The sequence below is a fragment of the Habropoda laboriosa genome, unplaced genomic scaffold (assembly GCF_001263275.1).
Source record: "Habropoda laboriosa isolate 0110345459 unplaced genomic scaffold, ASM126327v1 scaffold99, whole genome shotgun sequence".
Classification (NCBI taxonomy): Eukaryota; Metazoa; Arthropoda; class Insecta; order Hymenoptera; family Apidae; genus Habropoda; species Habropoda laboriosa.
The window spans coordinates 190,916-206,628 of NW_017100239.1; the positions used below are offsets into that span (position 1 = coordinate 190,916).

At 30.7% G+C, this 15,713-nt stretch overlaps 5 protein-coding genes across 6 annotated transcripts in view; 4 read left to right on the top strand and 1 right to left on the bottom strand.

The window, feature by feature from the left end:
* Positions 1-325: 325 nt before the first annotated feature.
* LOC108571796 (amidophosphoribosyltransferase-like) lies at positions 326-3,811 on the top strand. The gene is made up of 8 exons (XM_017933934.1): positions 326-512; positions 1,553-1,760; positions 1,846-2,138; positions 2,227-2,476; positions 2,637-2,870; positions 2,957-3,084; positions 3,193-3,414; positions 3,539-3,811. Exons 2-8 carry the CDS (start codon positions 1,565-1,567, stop codon positions 3,809-3,811), a joined length of 1,596 nt encoding a protein of 531 aa, XP_017789423.1. The 5' UTR covers positions 326-512; positions 1,553-1,564.
* An 895-nt stretch (positions 3,812-4,706) lies between these two features.
* LOC108571705 lies at positions 4,707-6,128 on the bottom strand. The gene is made up of 3 exons (XM_017933817.1): positions 5,956-6,128; positions 5,604-5,862; positions 4,707-5,503 (listed from the first exon to the last, which is right to left on the bottom strand). The coding sequence occupies exons 1-3, from the start codon at positions 6,112-6,114 to the stop codon at positions 4,707-4,709; spliced, it is 1,215 nt and encodes a 404-aa protein (XP_017789306.1). The 5' UTR covers positions 6,115-6,128.
* Positions 6,129-6,291: 163 nt separating this feature from the next.
* Positions 6,292-11,653, top strand: LOC108571764 (protein SDA1 homolog). Of its 2 annotated transcripts, none has more exons than XM_017933891.1 (10): positions 6,292-6,326; positions 6,957-7,051; positions 7,119-7,223; positions 8,951-9,049; positions 9,134-9,649; positions 9,729-9,963; positions 10,040-10,175; positions 10,253-10,574; positions 10,670-11,326; positions 11,411-11,653. In XM_017933891.1, exons 2-10 carry the CDS (start codon positions 6,965-6,967, stop codon positions 11,609-11,611), a joined length of 2,358 nt encoding a protein of 785 aa, XP_017789380.1. In that variant the 5' UTR covers positions 6,292-6,326; positions 6,957-6,964; the 3' UTR covers positions 11,612-11,653. The 2 variants fall into 2 exon arrangements, with proteins under 2 accessions (XP_017789380.1, XP_017789381.1); XM_017933892.1 differs by lacking the exon at positions 6,292-6,326 and adding an exon at positions 6,469-6,529.
* Positions 7,438-8,736, top strand: LOC108571765 (origin recognition complex subunit 5). The gene has a single exon (XM_017933893.1). The coding sequence runs from the start codon at positions 7,438-7,440 to the stop codon at positions 8,734-8,736; it is 1,299 nt and encodes a 432-aa protein (XP_017789382.1).
* A 3,787-nt stretch (positions 11,654-15,440) lies between the features above and the next one.
* Positions 15,441-15,713, top strand: part of LOC108571807 (cyclic AMP-dependent transcription factor ATF-6 alpha) — a 3,320-nt gene continuing 3,047 nt past the window's right edge. The window contains exon 1 of the mRNA XM_017933949.1: positions 15,441-15,519. Within this exon, the coding sequence (XP_017789438.1) occupies positions 15,441-15,519 (79 nt within the window). The remainder of the gene's footprint in view (positions 15,520-15,713) is intronic.

Here is a 15,713-nt window from a genome sequence, read left to right on the forward strand (position 1 = left end):
ACCGATATTGCAAAAGATCATAATGGGATAACTATCAACGACAATGATTTCAACGCGCCAATCATAAATAGTTCGTTCTATGAAAAACAGTACATCTCGTAAATAATATTGTATCCATTATATAATCCCAGATTTATACGTAATGTGTTTATAGAAAATGTAATTGAAAGAATTTATAACAAATGTAAAAACATTTACAATTATAGAACAAGAAATAACAATCGTTCAAGTAAGTCTGGCGTACATATGGATACATGAACTGAACGATAGATAGCCGGTTCTTTTTAACTTCATTGAACTATATCCAACATTTTAATAAGTGTAAGCAAGCAGTTAAAGAGTTTTAAAGTAAGATAATAGCTAAATGAGTTAACCCCTCCAGTCAAAAGCAGGTTTCCATTGGTCAACGCTTTCATTCGTGCTTCTAAAGCCAGTCGAGAAACATATTTCATGCAGATCTATTTCAAGCTGACAGCAGAACATCACGAACGCTCAAACTTTTGACGCACGTGGTATGTACAAACATAATTAAAAATTTATATATATATGTATGTATGTATAAATAAATACATTCATTACGAAACCGCCAAGAATCTCATTCAACAAGTGGGTACAGTCTTGAATAAAAAGATTGCGATCATAACACAGTTACAAAGTTATGATCTTTAATCGATCGAACCTTGAATAAAGTATCGGGTAGCGCACATAAAACCGGCCTTAAGCGCAAGACAGTTTTACAGTTTTATGTGGTAATAATGTACTGTAGATTTGAGTTTCATTTGATATGTTAAATCAACAATATGTTTAACTTAAAAAGACTCTAAGTTTAACAATTTACACGTTCATCATCATTCTTATTTTTGTATGAAATATGTACAACATTAAAACTGTATTTTGCGTTTTGGGTCGGTTTTATGTGCGCTGCACAGTAATCAAATTATTATGATTATCTTTAAATAAAAATTGAATTTACTGTCTCATCATTTGTATTACATTTACTAAAATTTGTTTACATATATTGTAGAAGAAGGAAATAAATTATGAATAATGTCAAGGTGTACTACAGATCTGAAAAAAAGCATAATATCAATTTTTCTAAGAACTTCACTCTTGTTTCTAATTACTAATTAAAGGTACTTTGTTAGAACTATTTGTTAATATACTTTGCAACATTGCATCAAAGGATAATATTAGCTTATAAATATTTTCTACATATACAGATATCAACATGGTACAATGATGAAATCAATTGCGAAATACTGATTAAGCTTGTATATTGAAAAAATGTAGTAGTAACATTGAAAGAAAAAGAGTTCTATCTGTTTATTAGGGGTCAATAGTTTATAGGGGCACTACTGATAATACAGAAGAAATCTCGAGGGGGTCTGCTGTTTTGCAATATAAGAAAAATTATTGTTTTCATTATTGCATAATACTGTATGGGTTCACAATTCCACCTTTTTTTTTAAATTTTAAAGTTAGATTGTATCTTCATTATGTAGCTAAGAATTTAAGTTAACAATGCTGTCTAACATAAATAAATGCTTTTCAGATTATAATTAAAATGTCTTACAACATGCAAACAGATTCTTGCACACAAATAATATCTGCAGAGAATAAAAGAGATAAAATAATGCATGGTGAAGAAAAAGTAAGGAATCAAGTGGTGACAGGTCTTACACATGAATGTGGAGTTTTTGGATGCATTGCTGCTGGTGATTGGCCATCTCAAATTGATGTTGCTCAAGTGATTTGCTTAGGTAACTTTAGATACATTTTGTATTATTGTTTATTTGTTTAGGAATTGCCATCTGTTATTGATGTGCATTAATAATGTTCATTAAGGTTTAGTGGCACTACAACATAGAGGTCAAGAAAGTGCGGGCATTGTCACAAGTGAGGGTGTATGTTCAAAATCTTTTCATGTCCATAAAGGTATGGGAATGATCAATAACATTTTTAATGATGAAAACATGAAGAAACTCAATGGGAATCTTGGAATTGGTCATACCAGATATAGTACAAGTGCAGCAAGTGAGGAAGTTAACTGTCAACCGTTTGTGGTTCACACTGCACATGGAGCATTAGCAGTTGCTCATAATGGAGAACTCGTAAATACGGAATCACTAAGAAAAATGGTAATTCCATATACTAAAAATGCTTAAAGTATGCTCATGTTAATTTAATCTCTGTTATTAATAGTTTCTGGTTCATTTTGTTTTAAAGGTATTGGGACGTGGAGTTGGTTTATCAACTTACTCAGATTCCGAGTTAATAACACAAGCTCTCTGTTTGAATCCTCCTGAAGGGGAAGTTAATGGCCCAGACTGGCCAGCACGTATAAAACATCTAATGCAATTAGCACCATTATCATATTCACTAGTAATTATGCAAAGAGATAAGATATATGGTGTTCGAGATCCTTATGGAAATCGCCCATTATGTCTCGGAAAAATTGTACCAATTGGTAATTTAGGTGTGTAATCAAATAATAGTGTGCAGATGGTGACTTTACAATATAATATTAGAATTTTATGTCATGCATTGCACAAATTTCTTTCATTATTACAATATTAATAAAGCAGGTTATTTCGTAAGCAATTAATTGTAATTAATGGAATATTTTTATGTGATAGGAAATGAGTCGGACGATGATGACGAAGCTGAAGGTTGGGTCATATCATCTGAATCATGTGGATTTTTAAGTATCGGAGCACGATATGTACGCGAAGTATTTCCTGGAGAAATTGTTGAATTAACCCGTGAGGGTATTAAAACTATAGATATCGTTGATAGACCAGATGAAAAGCCTCAAGCTTTTTGTATCTTTGAATACGTTTATTTTGCACGTAGTGACAGTATTTTTGAAGGTGAACCATAATGTAGTGAAAAATATAAATATATCAAGAAATTTTGATGTATATCATGTTTATTAATAATTTATTTTATATAATAGGGCAAATGGTTTATTCTGTTCGTATGCAATGTGGACGAGAGCTTGCCCTAGAATCTCCAGTAGAAGCGGATATAGTTAGTTCAGTACCTGAATCTGGAACTGCAGCAGCACATGGCTATGCCAGACAGGTAGATATATTAACTTATTGAAATTCCATAATGGCAATCAACAATAATTTAAAGTTCATTATATATGTACATGTATAAAATATATTTATAAACATATCTGTTTTATAGTCTGAAATACCATTTGCGGAAGTATTGTGCAAAAACAGATATGTTGGTAGAACGTTTATTCAACCTAGTACACGACTGAGACAACTTGGCGTGGCAAAAAAATTTGGAGCATTATCAGAAAATGTGAAAGGAAAAAAGTTAATTCTCATTGATGATTCGATTGTTAGAGGAAATACTATTGGACCTATTATTAAGTTACTTCGTGATGCAGGAGCAAAAGAAGTTAGTATCTTCTTTTATAACGTTTTACTTGATGTTTATTATTGTATCACGAATAGCTAGTTCTTTTAGTAAGTAATCGGGAATACGTTAAAAAACCAAATGACATCTAAATATGTTTTTGTAGGTTCATATTAGAATAGCATCACCTCCATTAAAATATCCATGTTACATGGGAATCAATATACCAACAAGGGAAGAATTAATTGCTAATAAATTGGATAATGTGAAACTAGCCAAACATGTTGGAGCTGATAGTTTAACATACCTTTCAGTAGAAGGACTTGTAAAAGCTGTAAGATTCGGTATGGATAATCGCGAAAGCAGTTACATTGGTCACTGTACTGCTTGTTTAACTGGAGATTATCCGGACGAACTTCCTGGTGATTTGGATTGGTGAAATAATAAACTATACTTTGTGAATCACGTGCATTATTAAACAATTAATATTTGCATTACAATCCTTCAGCATTAAAAATCACAAAATCTACTTTGATGCAATTGTTAATTTCTTTGTACACATTAACTATTGATTAACACAGTGAATTACAATTAATTTGTAATATCCAAATATAATTCAGTATTTCAAAATTAATTTAAATAAGGTATACTAGTATAGTAATAAGAGATAAAAATATTTGATTAGAGAATATTACCCACAAGATTCTGGAATTTTGAATGAAGGAAGTAGAAAACTTTCACTTCGTTATGATACGATAGTTACAGAATAAATTTAATCCAAAAGTACTTTTACATCAATTTTTCAATGTAATGAAAATTTAATTAATTAAGCAATATAGATTAAGACATAAATAAATAAACATTGCTCGACCTATTTAATTATTAATTCATTCGTTTAATACGTTCAGGACGGTGTGGTCATCGAGTGATGTTCTTATCTGCCGACATGACCCACGTTCCAGCATGGATGACAAAAAGATTGAATAGACGGTGTGACCCACTGGTGGATCGCCACATTATTTATGTAATATTCTATGAAAAAACATATATATTTAACAGGTGATGAAAAGATTTGATGAAAAGACTGTAAATTCGAACCGTCCGGTTATAAGCAAACGTGTTAATAAAACGTACTGAACGTGTTAAACAAAAACTACTCATCATTTATTTATGTAATACAAATGCAGGGAATTGTAACGTTTTATGCTTTTACAAAATTAACGCGAATCGTTAAAAAATGAACGATTCTTAATAATATTAAATTTGTCATTGAGTATTAATTATCATATTTTACATTTGTGCATACACAATCAATAACCCTATATACATTTATGTCAATCCGTTTTTGCATTTAAGTATTCTTCTGCAATTGTTTTCAACTGTTGTGAAATTTCTTTCATTTTTGCTTCTCGTTTAAGTTGTTTTGTAATTTTACTGTTACTAGAATCCATTTGATCACAAGTTAATATAGACTTTTCAATTACTGCTGTTTTAGACTTGTTATTCCCCTCAGCATTTTTATTTTCATTAATCACTAGAGAATTAAAAGTTTCTGTAATATTAGATTTATCCAATTCATCTGATTTTTTCTCAAAATTTAATAATTCTCTTTCTTTTGCATCAAGTGGTGCACTCTTATCTTTCAATGAGAATTGCTTCTTTCTTGATTGTATTCTTTGTCTATTGCAAATTGTATTTAGCTTTCTTTTCTGAGATACCTTAGTTTTGTAACCTTTCCTGGATTTAATTAAGTGACAACTATCACTTTTTGAGGCTGAAAGGTCTGATTCTGATGAGGTTTTAAATTTCTTAAGGCGTTTCTGACTTTTCAAACTATCTTTTGTGGTATCTGAACTTTCACTATTAATTTCTTTGGGGTACATAAATTGTGGATAAATTTGATTATCACAGTAACTTAATTCCTTTTCTAAATCAACACTGATGTTCTCAGACTTGTTTAAGTTACTGGTCTCTTCTCTATGTGTATATATGGCAAATGGATTGTCTTCATCAGATTCAGATTCTAACATTATACCTTGAGATTGTTTTTGTTCCCTCATTCGCTGTTTTTCTAAATACGTATGTAATGCATTTAATCTATTATTTCTCATAGTGTCCCAAAATGAAAGTGCTATAAAATAAATTTTAAATTTTACAATTTATATCAAAACAGAAAAATCATATTGGAAATATAATTATTTTAACTAGATAAACAGATATTTTTTCTATACCTTCTTTTTGATATTTAAATGGTATTCCTGAACGTTTAAGTGTATTTAAATTTGGAATGCATTGTTTATTATCAGAATCACCAAGGACCTCTGTTCTGGATTTTATGAATATTCTTTGCATTTTCAGAAGTTTCCTAGTTTTAGCGAAATATTTAAAATTGGGAGCAACATCAAAGACAGGATCATCTACTATAGAATTATCATTTTTCGTGAAAAACATATAAGTACCAATAACATCTTCATAAGTACCCTCGTAAAACTAAAATTATTACAAATTTGAAGGTCGCACAAAACTGATAATACGTTGATTTTGTTTAATCTATCTATGTACATATATATAATTTATAATTACCTTCCCATTGATTTGCATTATAGGATGTTCCGTATCTATACCGATCATATCTAATTGTAGCTGCTTTTCGCTGAAAACATTGCCATCGGCAAGTCCTTCGAATTCTACGTATACGAGAATTTCTTCTTCGTCGTCAGACATTTCATCATCGGTGCCCATTTCGATCGAATCCGTATCACTTACTCTTCTAATTGATATTCATTGAACGTTAAATACAAACGGAAAAGATATATGCACTAAACACTATGAATATTTGAACAAGAAATTAAATAAAAAAAATTCAATAGAATTTGTTAAAAACAAGATTATGCCAGTGTAACTTAGCACATACTCATTAATACGTGTGCACCTTCTCACGCATGTACAAATAAGTACGTGCCTACTTGTATAAGTACATACTACAAGATCTGACTGTTTTCATTTATAATTCATATTCATAAATGGTTGTACATTTTTATTAAATTTTATTAATAGTCAGCTGAAAAAAAGCGAGGTAAAATTATTCTATACCCTCGAGGATTGCGTAAGCATATTGTAATAGTACTTGTAATAGTTTTATTAGAAAATTCAAATGGTACGTTTAAAATAAAAGCATTATTACTATTCTTAATATTATGTATTTCTTTTTACTATTTTCATTTTCAGTCTTTACTTTGTCTCTTGCGAATGTTATCCATTCATTTTGCGTATAATTAAGTTTGTTCGAAAGTACATATTTAAATAGGTTAGTCACAAATTGCGAAACACATGCGTAGTAATATGTCTTTACTAATATTATTAAATTAATCGGTAACCATCGAGTTGAAGAAAAAGAGAAACAAATGATGCACACTAAATTTTACTTTTCATCATTGAAAGTTCAATATGTAAACTTGTGCAATTATCATTATTTAACATTTCATTTATTATACGAGTTTACTTAATTTAAGTAATAATTAAATATATTAAACGTGTATATTTTCATATATATTAAACAAGTTAATCTTTGTGTGTGAATATAGGTGATAAAATGGTGAGACATAACAATCAGTTACCAGAAAATCTTCCACAATTACAAAATCTTATCAAACGTGATCCAGAATCATATAAAGAAGAAGTAAGTTTCTTGAAGTGATATTCACTTATTTAATATACTTGATACAATTTTTTTTATACTTTTACAGTTTCTTCAACAACATCAACACTACAAGTCTACTTTAGAAGTCTTTCGTTTAGCAACAAATAAATTTAATAAAAGTCTTGATGAAATAGTGATTTTTTTAGCACGGGTAAGTTCCAAAATCAATGTTAAAAAAAATTATAAGCAAATTTGTAATTTTTTGAAAAACATCTTTATAACATTCTCTATGCTATAAGATTTTAGATATTAGAAAAATTCTTTCTTTTGCAGGTATATTAACAAAGTATCAGAAAATAATGATTTGTTCATTGTAATATTGTTACAAATTGGTTAACATAAACAAATTTTTAAGGGTAGTAATTATGGAAAAATATTTGGAATATTTAAGTGGAAAGATCATGTGTCGCAAGAAAGTCATAATGCAACTTTATTCTCTAATTGGTTATTCAGATGAACCAATGCCACATAGCATATTTATTTATGGTCATGTAGCTACTGGAAAATCCTTAGTAGTGCAAAGTATGCTTTCCTATTTAAAGTACAATATAACTATTATCAATTGTATAGAACATGTGAATAGCAAACACCTATTTGACTATATTTTGGATGATTTATCATCATATTTAATTAATTCCACAACTAATATCAAAGTACCATGTAAATGCGATAATTTTGCAGACTTTGTACTAAATCTTAAAGAAATTTTTGCGAACGATACTCGACCGATTGTAGTAGTACTCGATAAATGTGATAAATTAAGAGATATTGATGCTAATTTATTACCTGCATTTTCAAAACTTAAAGAATTAACAAATGTTAATATTTGTGTAATATTTACAAGTGGTATAGTATGGGAAAAGTTTCGTGTTAAAATAGGTGTACACGAGCCAATTAAAATTAATTTTTCGCAGTATACACGTAACGAATTCACTGAACTTTTACTTTTAACTAAACCACATGGTTATGAAGATATATTTTATACAAATTATTTAAATTTATTTCTTTCCGTATTTTTTCGATTTTGTCGAGATCTTAACGAACTCCGTTACATGGCCAAAATAAATTTTTCTAAATATATAGAACCCATTAAAATTGATCAATCTAAGAAAAACGACACTGCTATGTTATGGAGAAATATTTCTGCTATTTTTAAGACAAATTTGGAAGTTATTTATCTAAGAGTTTCCTCCGAAAATTTCACAAAACATAATCGATTATCTAAAGAAATTGAATCAACAATGAAACTAGCATTGAGCTTTGAATTACCATATTATGCAAAATACATGTTAATTGCATCATATCTTGCTTCGTATAATCCTGCAAAAGAAGACAAATACTTATTTATGAAACAAAAGTTTAAAAGAAAGAAAAAAGTTATTATTAAAAAAAAGATAACATTAAACGTTTTTTGTAAACCGCATAATTTTCCAGTATCTAGAATGATCGCCATTTTTTGTGCGATTCTCGATGAAAAGGTTGATATAAACGCTAATTTACTTGCACAGATACCATCTATGTGTCAACTTGGTTTACTATCAGTAGTAGGGAATTATAATTTATACGAACCTAAACTCAAGTGTTGTGTATCGTATGATTTTATTCTCGTTATAGCTAAGACCGTTGGCTTTAGTATACAGAACTATTTCTATAATTTTATGTGAAGCTGATAATGTCTTGAACGAAATAATATGATTGTTACGTAAATTTTATTGTTTAACCTTTGTATTTATTTATTAACTTTTTATTAAAAATAAAATACTGAAATTTATAAATGTATTATTTCTTTTGCGTAGATAGATTACTTATAACACAAAATATACATGTCTAGACATAAATTGTTACCATTTCTTTTATAATTTGTTTATTTTAATACAGGTGGCTCATTGTTACCCAAATGTATTAGAATCATTTCCACAAGAAATCATTGATGTACTGCAAACATATAACACAGTACTTGACAATGATATGCGACTAGTAAGTGTAAAAAAACATTAAATAAGGCTATATTGCATTATTTTGTTCTTATAATTGAAAAAAAACCATGAATCTTTTTTGCAGACGTTTTGTAAAGCTTTAATTCAACTACGTAACAAATCTCTGCTGGAACCCACTGTACTTCTTAGTTTGTTCTTTCAACTTTTGAGATGTCAAGATAAAAACCTAAGACAATTTCTTGAAACCCACATTATCGCTGATATTAAAAATGTGAATGCTAAACAGAAGAATGCAAAAATTAACACAACTTTGCAAAACTTTATGTTTTCAATGTTGAAAGACTCTAATGTCAGGGCTGCAAAAATGTCTGCAGACATCATGATAGAATTATTTAATAAAAATATTTGGAATGACGCAAAAACTGTGAATGTCATAGCAACAGGATGCTTCTCTAAAGCAACTAAAGTTATGGTTGCTTGTTTGAAATTCTTTCTGGGTACAGATGTAGAAGAACAAAAAAATGAAGAGAGTGATAGTGATAGTGAACCAAATATCAAAGAAGTTATGATGGCTAATAGGGTGAATAAGAAAACAAAAAAACGTGAGAAACAGTTGGCAAAAGCGAAACAATTGTTAGCGGTAAGTTATTAATGAATCGTAAATTTTTGGTAACGTTACAGTTTAACATTGATGTATATTTAAATTTTTAATATTTTAGAAGTCTAAAAAAAAAGCGACAAAAGCCCCAGGATTTAATTTTTCGGCATTACATTTGATTCATGATCCACAAGATTTTGCAGAAAAATTATTTAAACAGTTGGGGAAAAATAATGATAGATTTGAAATTAAACTGATAACTTTGGATGTAATTTCTAGGCTTATTGGTCTCCACAATTTATTTTTATTAAATTTTTATCCTTATCTTCAAAGATTTTTACAACCACATCAAAGAGGTAAATTTCCAATTATTCAAAAATGATTACCACAATTGAATAGAGTATAATGGTGTATTGTGTTTAACGATGTTAGAGGTAACAAAACTTCTACAATTTATTGCTCAATCTTCTCATGAACTTGTACCGCCTGACGTATTGGAGCCTGTATTAAAAACTTTGGCAAACAATTTTGTCACAGAACGAAATTCTGCAGATGTTATGGCTATTGGGTATGTATGTATTTATTAATTGCTTAATGTTTTAAAGAGATTTCATCATTTTAATTAATGTAGAGTTTTAAATACAGGTTGAATGCTATTAGAGAAATATGCACACGATGTCCTTTAGTAATGAACGCAGATTTACTGCAAGATTTAGCACGATATAAGCATTACAAAGAACGCAGTGTAATGATGGCTGCACGCTCTTTGATTGGTCTATTCAGAATCTCAATACCCGAATTATTGCATAAAAAGGACCGAGGTCGGCCTACAGAAGCAACTATTACTTTAGAAATGCCAAAATATGGTCAAGTATCTGCTAATGATTTTGTACCAGGAGCAGAAGCTTTACTTGACAATAAGTTTGAGAGTACTGAAGAAGTTTCCAAAATTAATGTTGAAAATGATGTATGTGAAAATTCTACTAAGGCACATATGTATTACTCTTTCTATTTATGATGAATTTTGTTAAAGTAATTATATTCGAAAAATTGTGACTACAGGATAGCGATGATGAATGGATCGATGTAAGTGGTACTAGCGACGAAGATGGTAATGACGGAGACAGCGACTACGACGACGACGACAGTAATGATAGCAATAATGAAACGGAGGAAAAAGACGAAGGGGAAAAGACAAAGTTAAAAGTATTTGTAGACAGTGAAAACGACAATATAATTCTAGGTGACTATAACCCTGAATCTAGCATTGCAAATGAAAATGCAGAGATAGAAATCAAAAGAAATAAAAATGATGTTACAAATGAAAGTGTTAAATCAAAGGTAGGTAACACCAAAATAGAAGAAATTACAAATGTTACAAGTCAAAAGCAAAAAAAGAAATATACGTTAATAAAATTGGAAAGAAAAAAATTAAAACTGAAGAAACAAAAAGATGCAAAGTTGAAAAAGAAAGAGACAATAACAGTAGAGAAAAAGGAAAAGGCAACTTTAATATCTAACGAACGATTATTAACCGATGAAGATTTCGTAAAAATAGATACAGCATTAGCGAAACAACAAGTAACATACGCTAAGCGCGGTCTGAAGAGATTTCATCCTAATGATAACGAGCGTGGAGATTTTATCAAATTAGCAGATATAGAAAATATTTATAAAAAGCGAAAACATGATAAGCAAACTCGCATTGAATCTATGAAGGTTTGTTTTAATTTTACTACGAAGCGTGAACAATTAAACATTAGTCCTTCGTTCTATTACCAATAATTTTTCCATTTTTTACAGAAAGGGCACGAGGGAAGGGAAAAATTCGGTTATAAAGACAGCCGACAAAATCCATTGTGTAGTAAAACAAATCGTGAAAAAAAGAAAATCAAAGCTTTTCAAATGTTAAAACATAAAATAAAGGGAAAAGTTAAACGTTCTTTTAAGGAAAAGCAGATTGCTTTGAGAAATCATTTATTGAAGCAGAAAAGAATGAAGTAATCGTAATTACACATGCGTATATACCGTGCACATATACATATACAAGCAAAATTATATTACCTATAAGTCATTAACAAATACGAATGTATTGACTGTAATAGTAAACAGTTACTATTTTTTCTATACAATTATTTTATTCTCCATTATTATAAAACAATCCTTCACATGTAAAAATTTTACACGAAGCATTGTCGTTTGAACGACATCAGTGCCATCGTAGAGTGAAATACGTCCTGTGGGTGTCAGATATTATGAAAATGGCGATGGCATTCGTGTACAAATACAGTGCGTCTATTACCACAGATGTACAGGATAGACCTAAATATAAGCATCCTATGGGACTTTTTGTCCGGGGCTTTGAGGCCGAGAAGACCCTTACCATTTTCGCATCACTCCCAACTTTACCGATTTAACATAGAATAAGATTACAATATTAACAGCGATTTTGGAATTAAACGTAACTATGAAATTACAAATAAGAAAGTAACGTAATTGTTTATCAGTCGGGGTATTTAGCAATAAAGACACGAGTTAGACAAGGAAACAAATAGCGGTAGATAAGGATAGCACTAGAGGAATGAGTTAGATAAGGAAAGGAATAGGGATAGGCAAGGATAGCACTAGAGAAATGAGTTAGACAAGGAAAGATATAGGGATAGACAAGGACAGAAAATTTGAACGTAGCGGATTGCTACAGATGTGTTCTCTATTATCGGCCCACGCGGGAAGTAGGATTAGGAGGTTTTTCTTTATAGTATCTGTTTTACCACACGGGATAGTGTAACGAATAAAATATATTTTAACAAAATAAACTCTGAAACTATTAACAACACGATATATATATACACTACAAATCTTCTATTTCTTGCTTTACAATGCATTCTTCACTCTTCGGCTGCTTCCGCTCGACTGCTCTTGACTCTCCTTTTCTGTTTGTCCTACGGCCGCTACTCCTCCTGCAACAGACACTAAGAAAAGGTGGCACTCGAATTCCCTCCCGCGCACACCTACCACTTCCGGCGTTCGTCGGTATCCCGGAAACGGGCTCGCTTTCCGCTTTGGCGGGTCGCGGTAGACGCCGCCACACGAAAAGTGAAACTAACGCCATCTCGCGTCTGGTGTCTCGAACTAAGACTTTTTAATAGGAACATAGAATATAAACAGAGATATTAGACAAGGAAAGTAACAGTGTGCGACAAGGATAGAGAGAAACGTTTCCTATTGGCTGACTGGCCGCTGAGTTCGTCACTCAGGCTCAAAGTTAAGCCAGTCGGTGAAAAATCATTAATAACTCAATAATTACGATGATTTTGTGAACTTTTAGAATTGAAAAATGTAGTATGATCCTCCAACAACTTTCTCGTGTAGATTATATTGTTCTAGACCCATCCAATAATTAGTTATTAACAATTTTAGTACGTGTTCTCGGGAACGATACCGCATACCTTTACGGTTTTTCAATAATTTCATAGCTTTCTGCTGTAGTCGCATGTAACTAACTATACGCATCTGAAAGGCAACTCACTTAGCTACATTCTCACCTTATTTTTATTAACATGTTCGGTTCAGTTTAAGATTTATTAAACATTTTTGGGAGAGTTTTACAACCGTCCTATTCACTCGTAACACATTTTCGTTATTTGAAAAGATATTCGTGATTAATTATGCACTTTGAAGCATGTAGGATGTAGAATGGACTTTTATTTATATACTTCAATCATTTCTGTAGCCGTAAGTGATGTAGTTTATTAGATATTAGCAATTGTTTATAACATTTGACTATACTCGAGTACAATGAATAAGAGACTCTTTCATATAATGTTTAATAACTCTCAAACTAAACCGAATATGTAAATAAAAATTAGACGAGAATGTAGCCAAAGGAGTTATCTTTCAGACGCATACAGTTAGTTGCATGAGAATTTAGTAGAAAGCTATGAAATTATTGAAAATCCGGAAAGGTGTGTAGTATTGTTCCCGACATCACGTATCAAAATTGTTAATAACTAATTATCGAAAGGGTCTAGTGTATTGAAATTTATATGAGAAAGTTGTTAAGGGTCCACACTTCATTCTTCAATTCTAAAAGTTCACAAAATCATCGTAATTATGGAGTTATTAATGAAAATGACGGAAAAGTATTACTCTTGAATGTGACGAGTGTGGTACTTGTCCAAATAATGTTTAATAACTCGAAAATTACGACGAATATGTTAATGAAGATTCAGTGAGAAACTAGCTAAAGGAATAGCCTTTCGAATGCAGGTATGAAACTGCATAAATTATTTGTACAAAGTTACGAAATTAATGAAATACCAAAGGGTGTGCGGTATCGCTGTCTGCACTCTGCACAATAATTGTTAATACCTAATTATTGAAAGGATTTAATATAACAAAATCTGTATGTGAAAGTTACTAAAGATCCACGCATCATTCTTCAATTCTAAAAGTTCACAAAATCATCGTAATTATTGAGGTATTAATGATTTTTCCCTGGCCGACTTTATGTAGCGTCTGGGAGGCGGCCATTACGGCTCGTGGACCAATAGGAAACGTTCTCTCTCTATCCTTCTCGCACACTAGTGCTTTTCTTGTCTAATACCTCTGTTTATATTCTGTGTTGCTATTAGAAAATGTTAGTTCGCGTCTCCAAATGCGAGATGGCGCCAGTTTCAGCCGCCCATTTTTGTTTTGTCTTTTCGACAAAACTCTTTACCTTTCCTTGTCTAACTCATTATACTAATGCTATCCTTCTCTACCCCTATTTCTTTCCTTGTCTAACTCATTTCTCATAGTTTTATCCTTGTCTACCCCTATTTCTTTTCTTGTCTACCTCATTTCTCTAGTGCTATCTTTATCTACCGTTTTTCGTTTCCTTGTCTCTCTTCACTATTGCTATCCTCCGCATTTTCATTATATTTAATTGATACTTATAATAAATTTTTACTTGCTTTAACAATACTAATAATGTAAGTAGATAGTAGAATACAGTTTCAGACTTATTTTCAAATAATTTAATTGAAGAATAATTAATGTTTCTTGTTAAAGAACAGTTCGGATGGTGGTATTTAGTTTGCAATTATATGGAAGTCTTAAATAAAATTGTTGCATTTTTTAACTTAATAAAATAAGTTAATTTGTTAATTTCATATTGAATAAACAATTGCATGCAGCAGACATTTTGAAATGAATGTTTATAATATATAATTTTTAATTCCTTTAACTTGACTTGTGCAGAAGAAAATGGACGTGGTGTGTAAGGGAACAATAAATAGATTGTAAAATGCTGTAAAACAATACTGATATATTGTAACCTTTTATAAAATATTTACATTTTATAAAGTCTTGTAAAATGATTTTTTACGTCTGTCGACTTTACCATCTTTGATGGTTGTATTGTATGTAATTCGTGAATTCATCACTTTATATCGTAGAGGGCATAACAAATCCTTCGATTTTTCACACGATCGGTATTTCAGAACGTTGGACACAAAAACACATTAGATGCTAGGTCTATCCTGTACCCTCGTCTGTGTTACGTATTACGTTTGCGTTGCATTGATACTATATACGTCAGTGTTGTTATCATTATAGCAGTGGGGATGCAGTCGTATTATCGTTAAAGTTGGCATGTGCTCTTGTGAATTAAAATCATTCCCAAGAACGATCGATTGCGAGTTGTTTGTGTAGTTAAATGCCGGGGAAACAACAGAATTTCGTATTATTCAAACTAAAGGAGCATTAATGTCTGTCCGTTTAATCATTACTGATTCCATAGGTTATTAATAATTTTGTTTTAAATATAAAAAATTTTCAAATTTGGTGGAGTATGTTGATAAATCAAGATTCACATTGGAATGGTGCTGCAGCATCTGAGAGTCAGATGTTTTCAGACTTCGAAGTTATGGGTGCGTGATACTTTTTAATTATATATTTAACGTGTGTTTCTTTTTATCCACTAATTGCAATAGGGACTATCATTATTATTTCAGTTTTTGCAATTGAAAAAATAACTGTTGTGTATGTGCCTTTTTGCGAATATGCACAGTAAATATTTCTAATTATTTTTAAATAATATTTTTCTACATTTAACTTTTGGCTA

Coding starts and splice junctions, on each gene's coding strand:
- LOC108571764 (XM_017933891.1), top strand. CDS start 6,965: ATGGTGAGACATAACAATCAGTTACCAGAAAATCTTCCACAATTACAA. Junction 7,224..8,950: donor TAGTGATTTTTTTAGCACGG/GTAAGTTCCAAA, acceptor ATTTTAATACAG/GTGGCTCATTGTTACCCAAA. Junction 9,050..9,133: donor TTGACAATGATATGCGACTA/GTAAGTGTAAAA, acceptor TCTTTTTTGCAG/ACGTTTTGTAAAGCTTTAAT.
- LOC108571796 (XM_017933934.1), top strand. CDS start 1,565: ATGTCTTACAACATGCAAACAGATTCTTGCACACAAATAATATCTGCA. Junction 1,761..1,845: donor TGCTCAAGTGATTTGCTTAG/GTAACTTTAGAT, acceptor ATGTTCATTAAG/GTTTAGTGGCACTACAACAT. Junction 2,871..2,956: donor TAGTGACAGTATTTTTGAAG/GTGAACCATAAT, acceptor TTTATATAATAG/GGCAAATGGTTTATTCTGTT.
- LOC108571765 (XM_017933893.1), top strand. CDS start 7,438: ATGGAAAAATATTTGGAATATTTAAGTGGAAAGATCATGTGTCGCAAG.
- LOC108571705 (XM_017933817.1), bottom strand. CDS start 6,114: ATGGGCACCGATGATGAAATGTCTGACGACGAAGAAGAAATTCTCGTA. Junction 5,863..5,955: donor TAATGCAAATCAATGGGAAG/GTAATTATAAAT, acceptor TAATAATTTTAG/TTTTACGAGGGTACTTATGA. Junction 5,504..5,603: donor ATTTAAATATCAAAAAGAAG/GTATAGAAAAAA, acceptor TTTATTTTATAG/CACTTTCATTTTGGGACACT.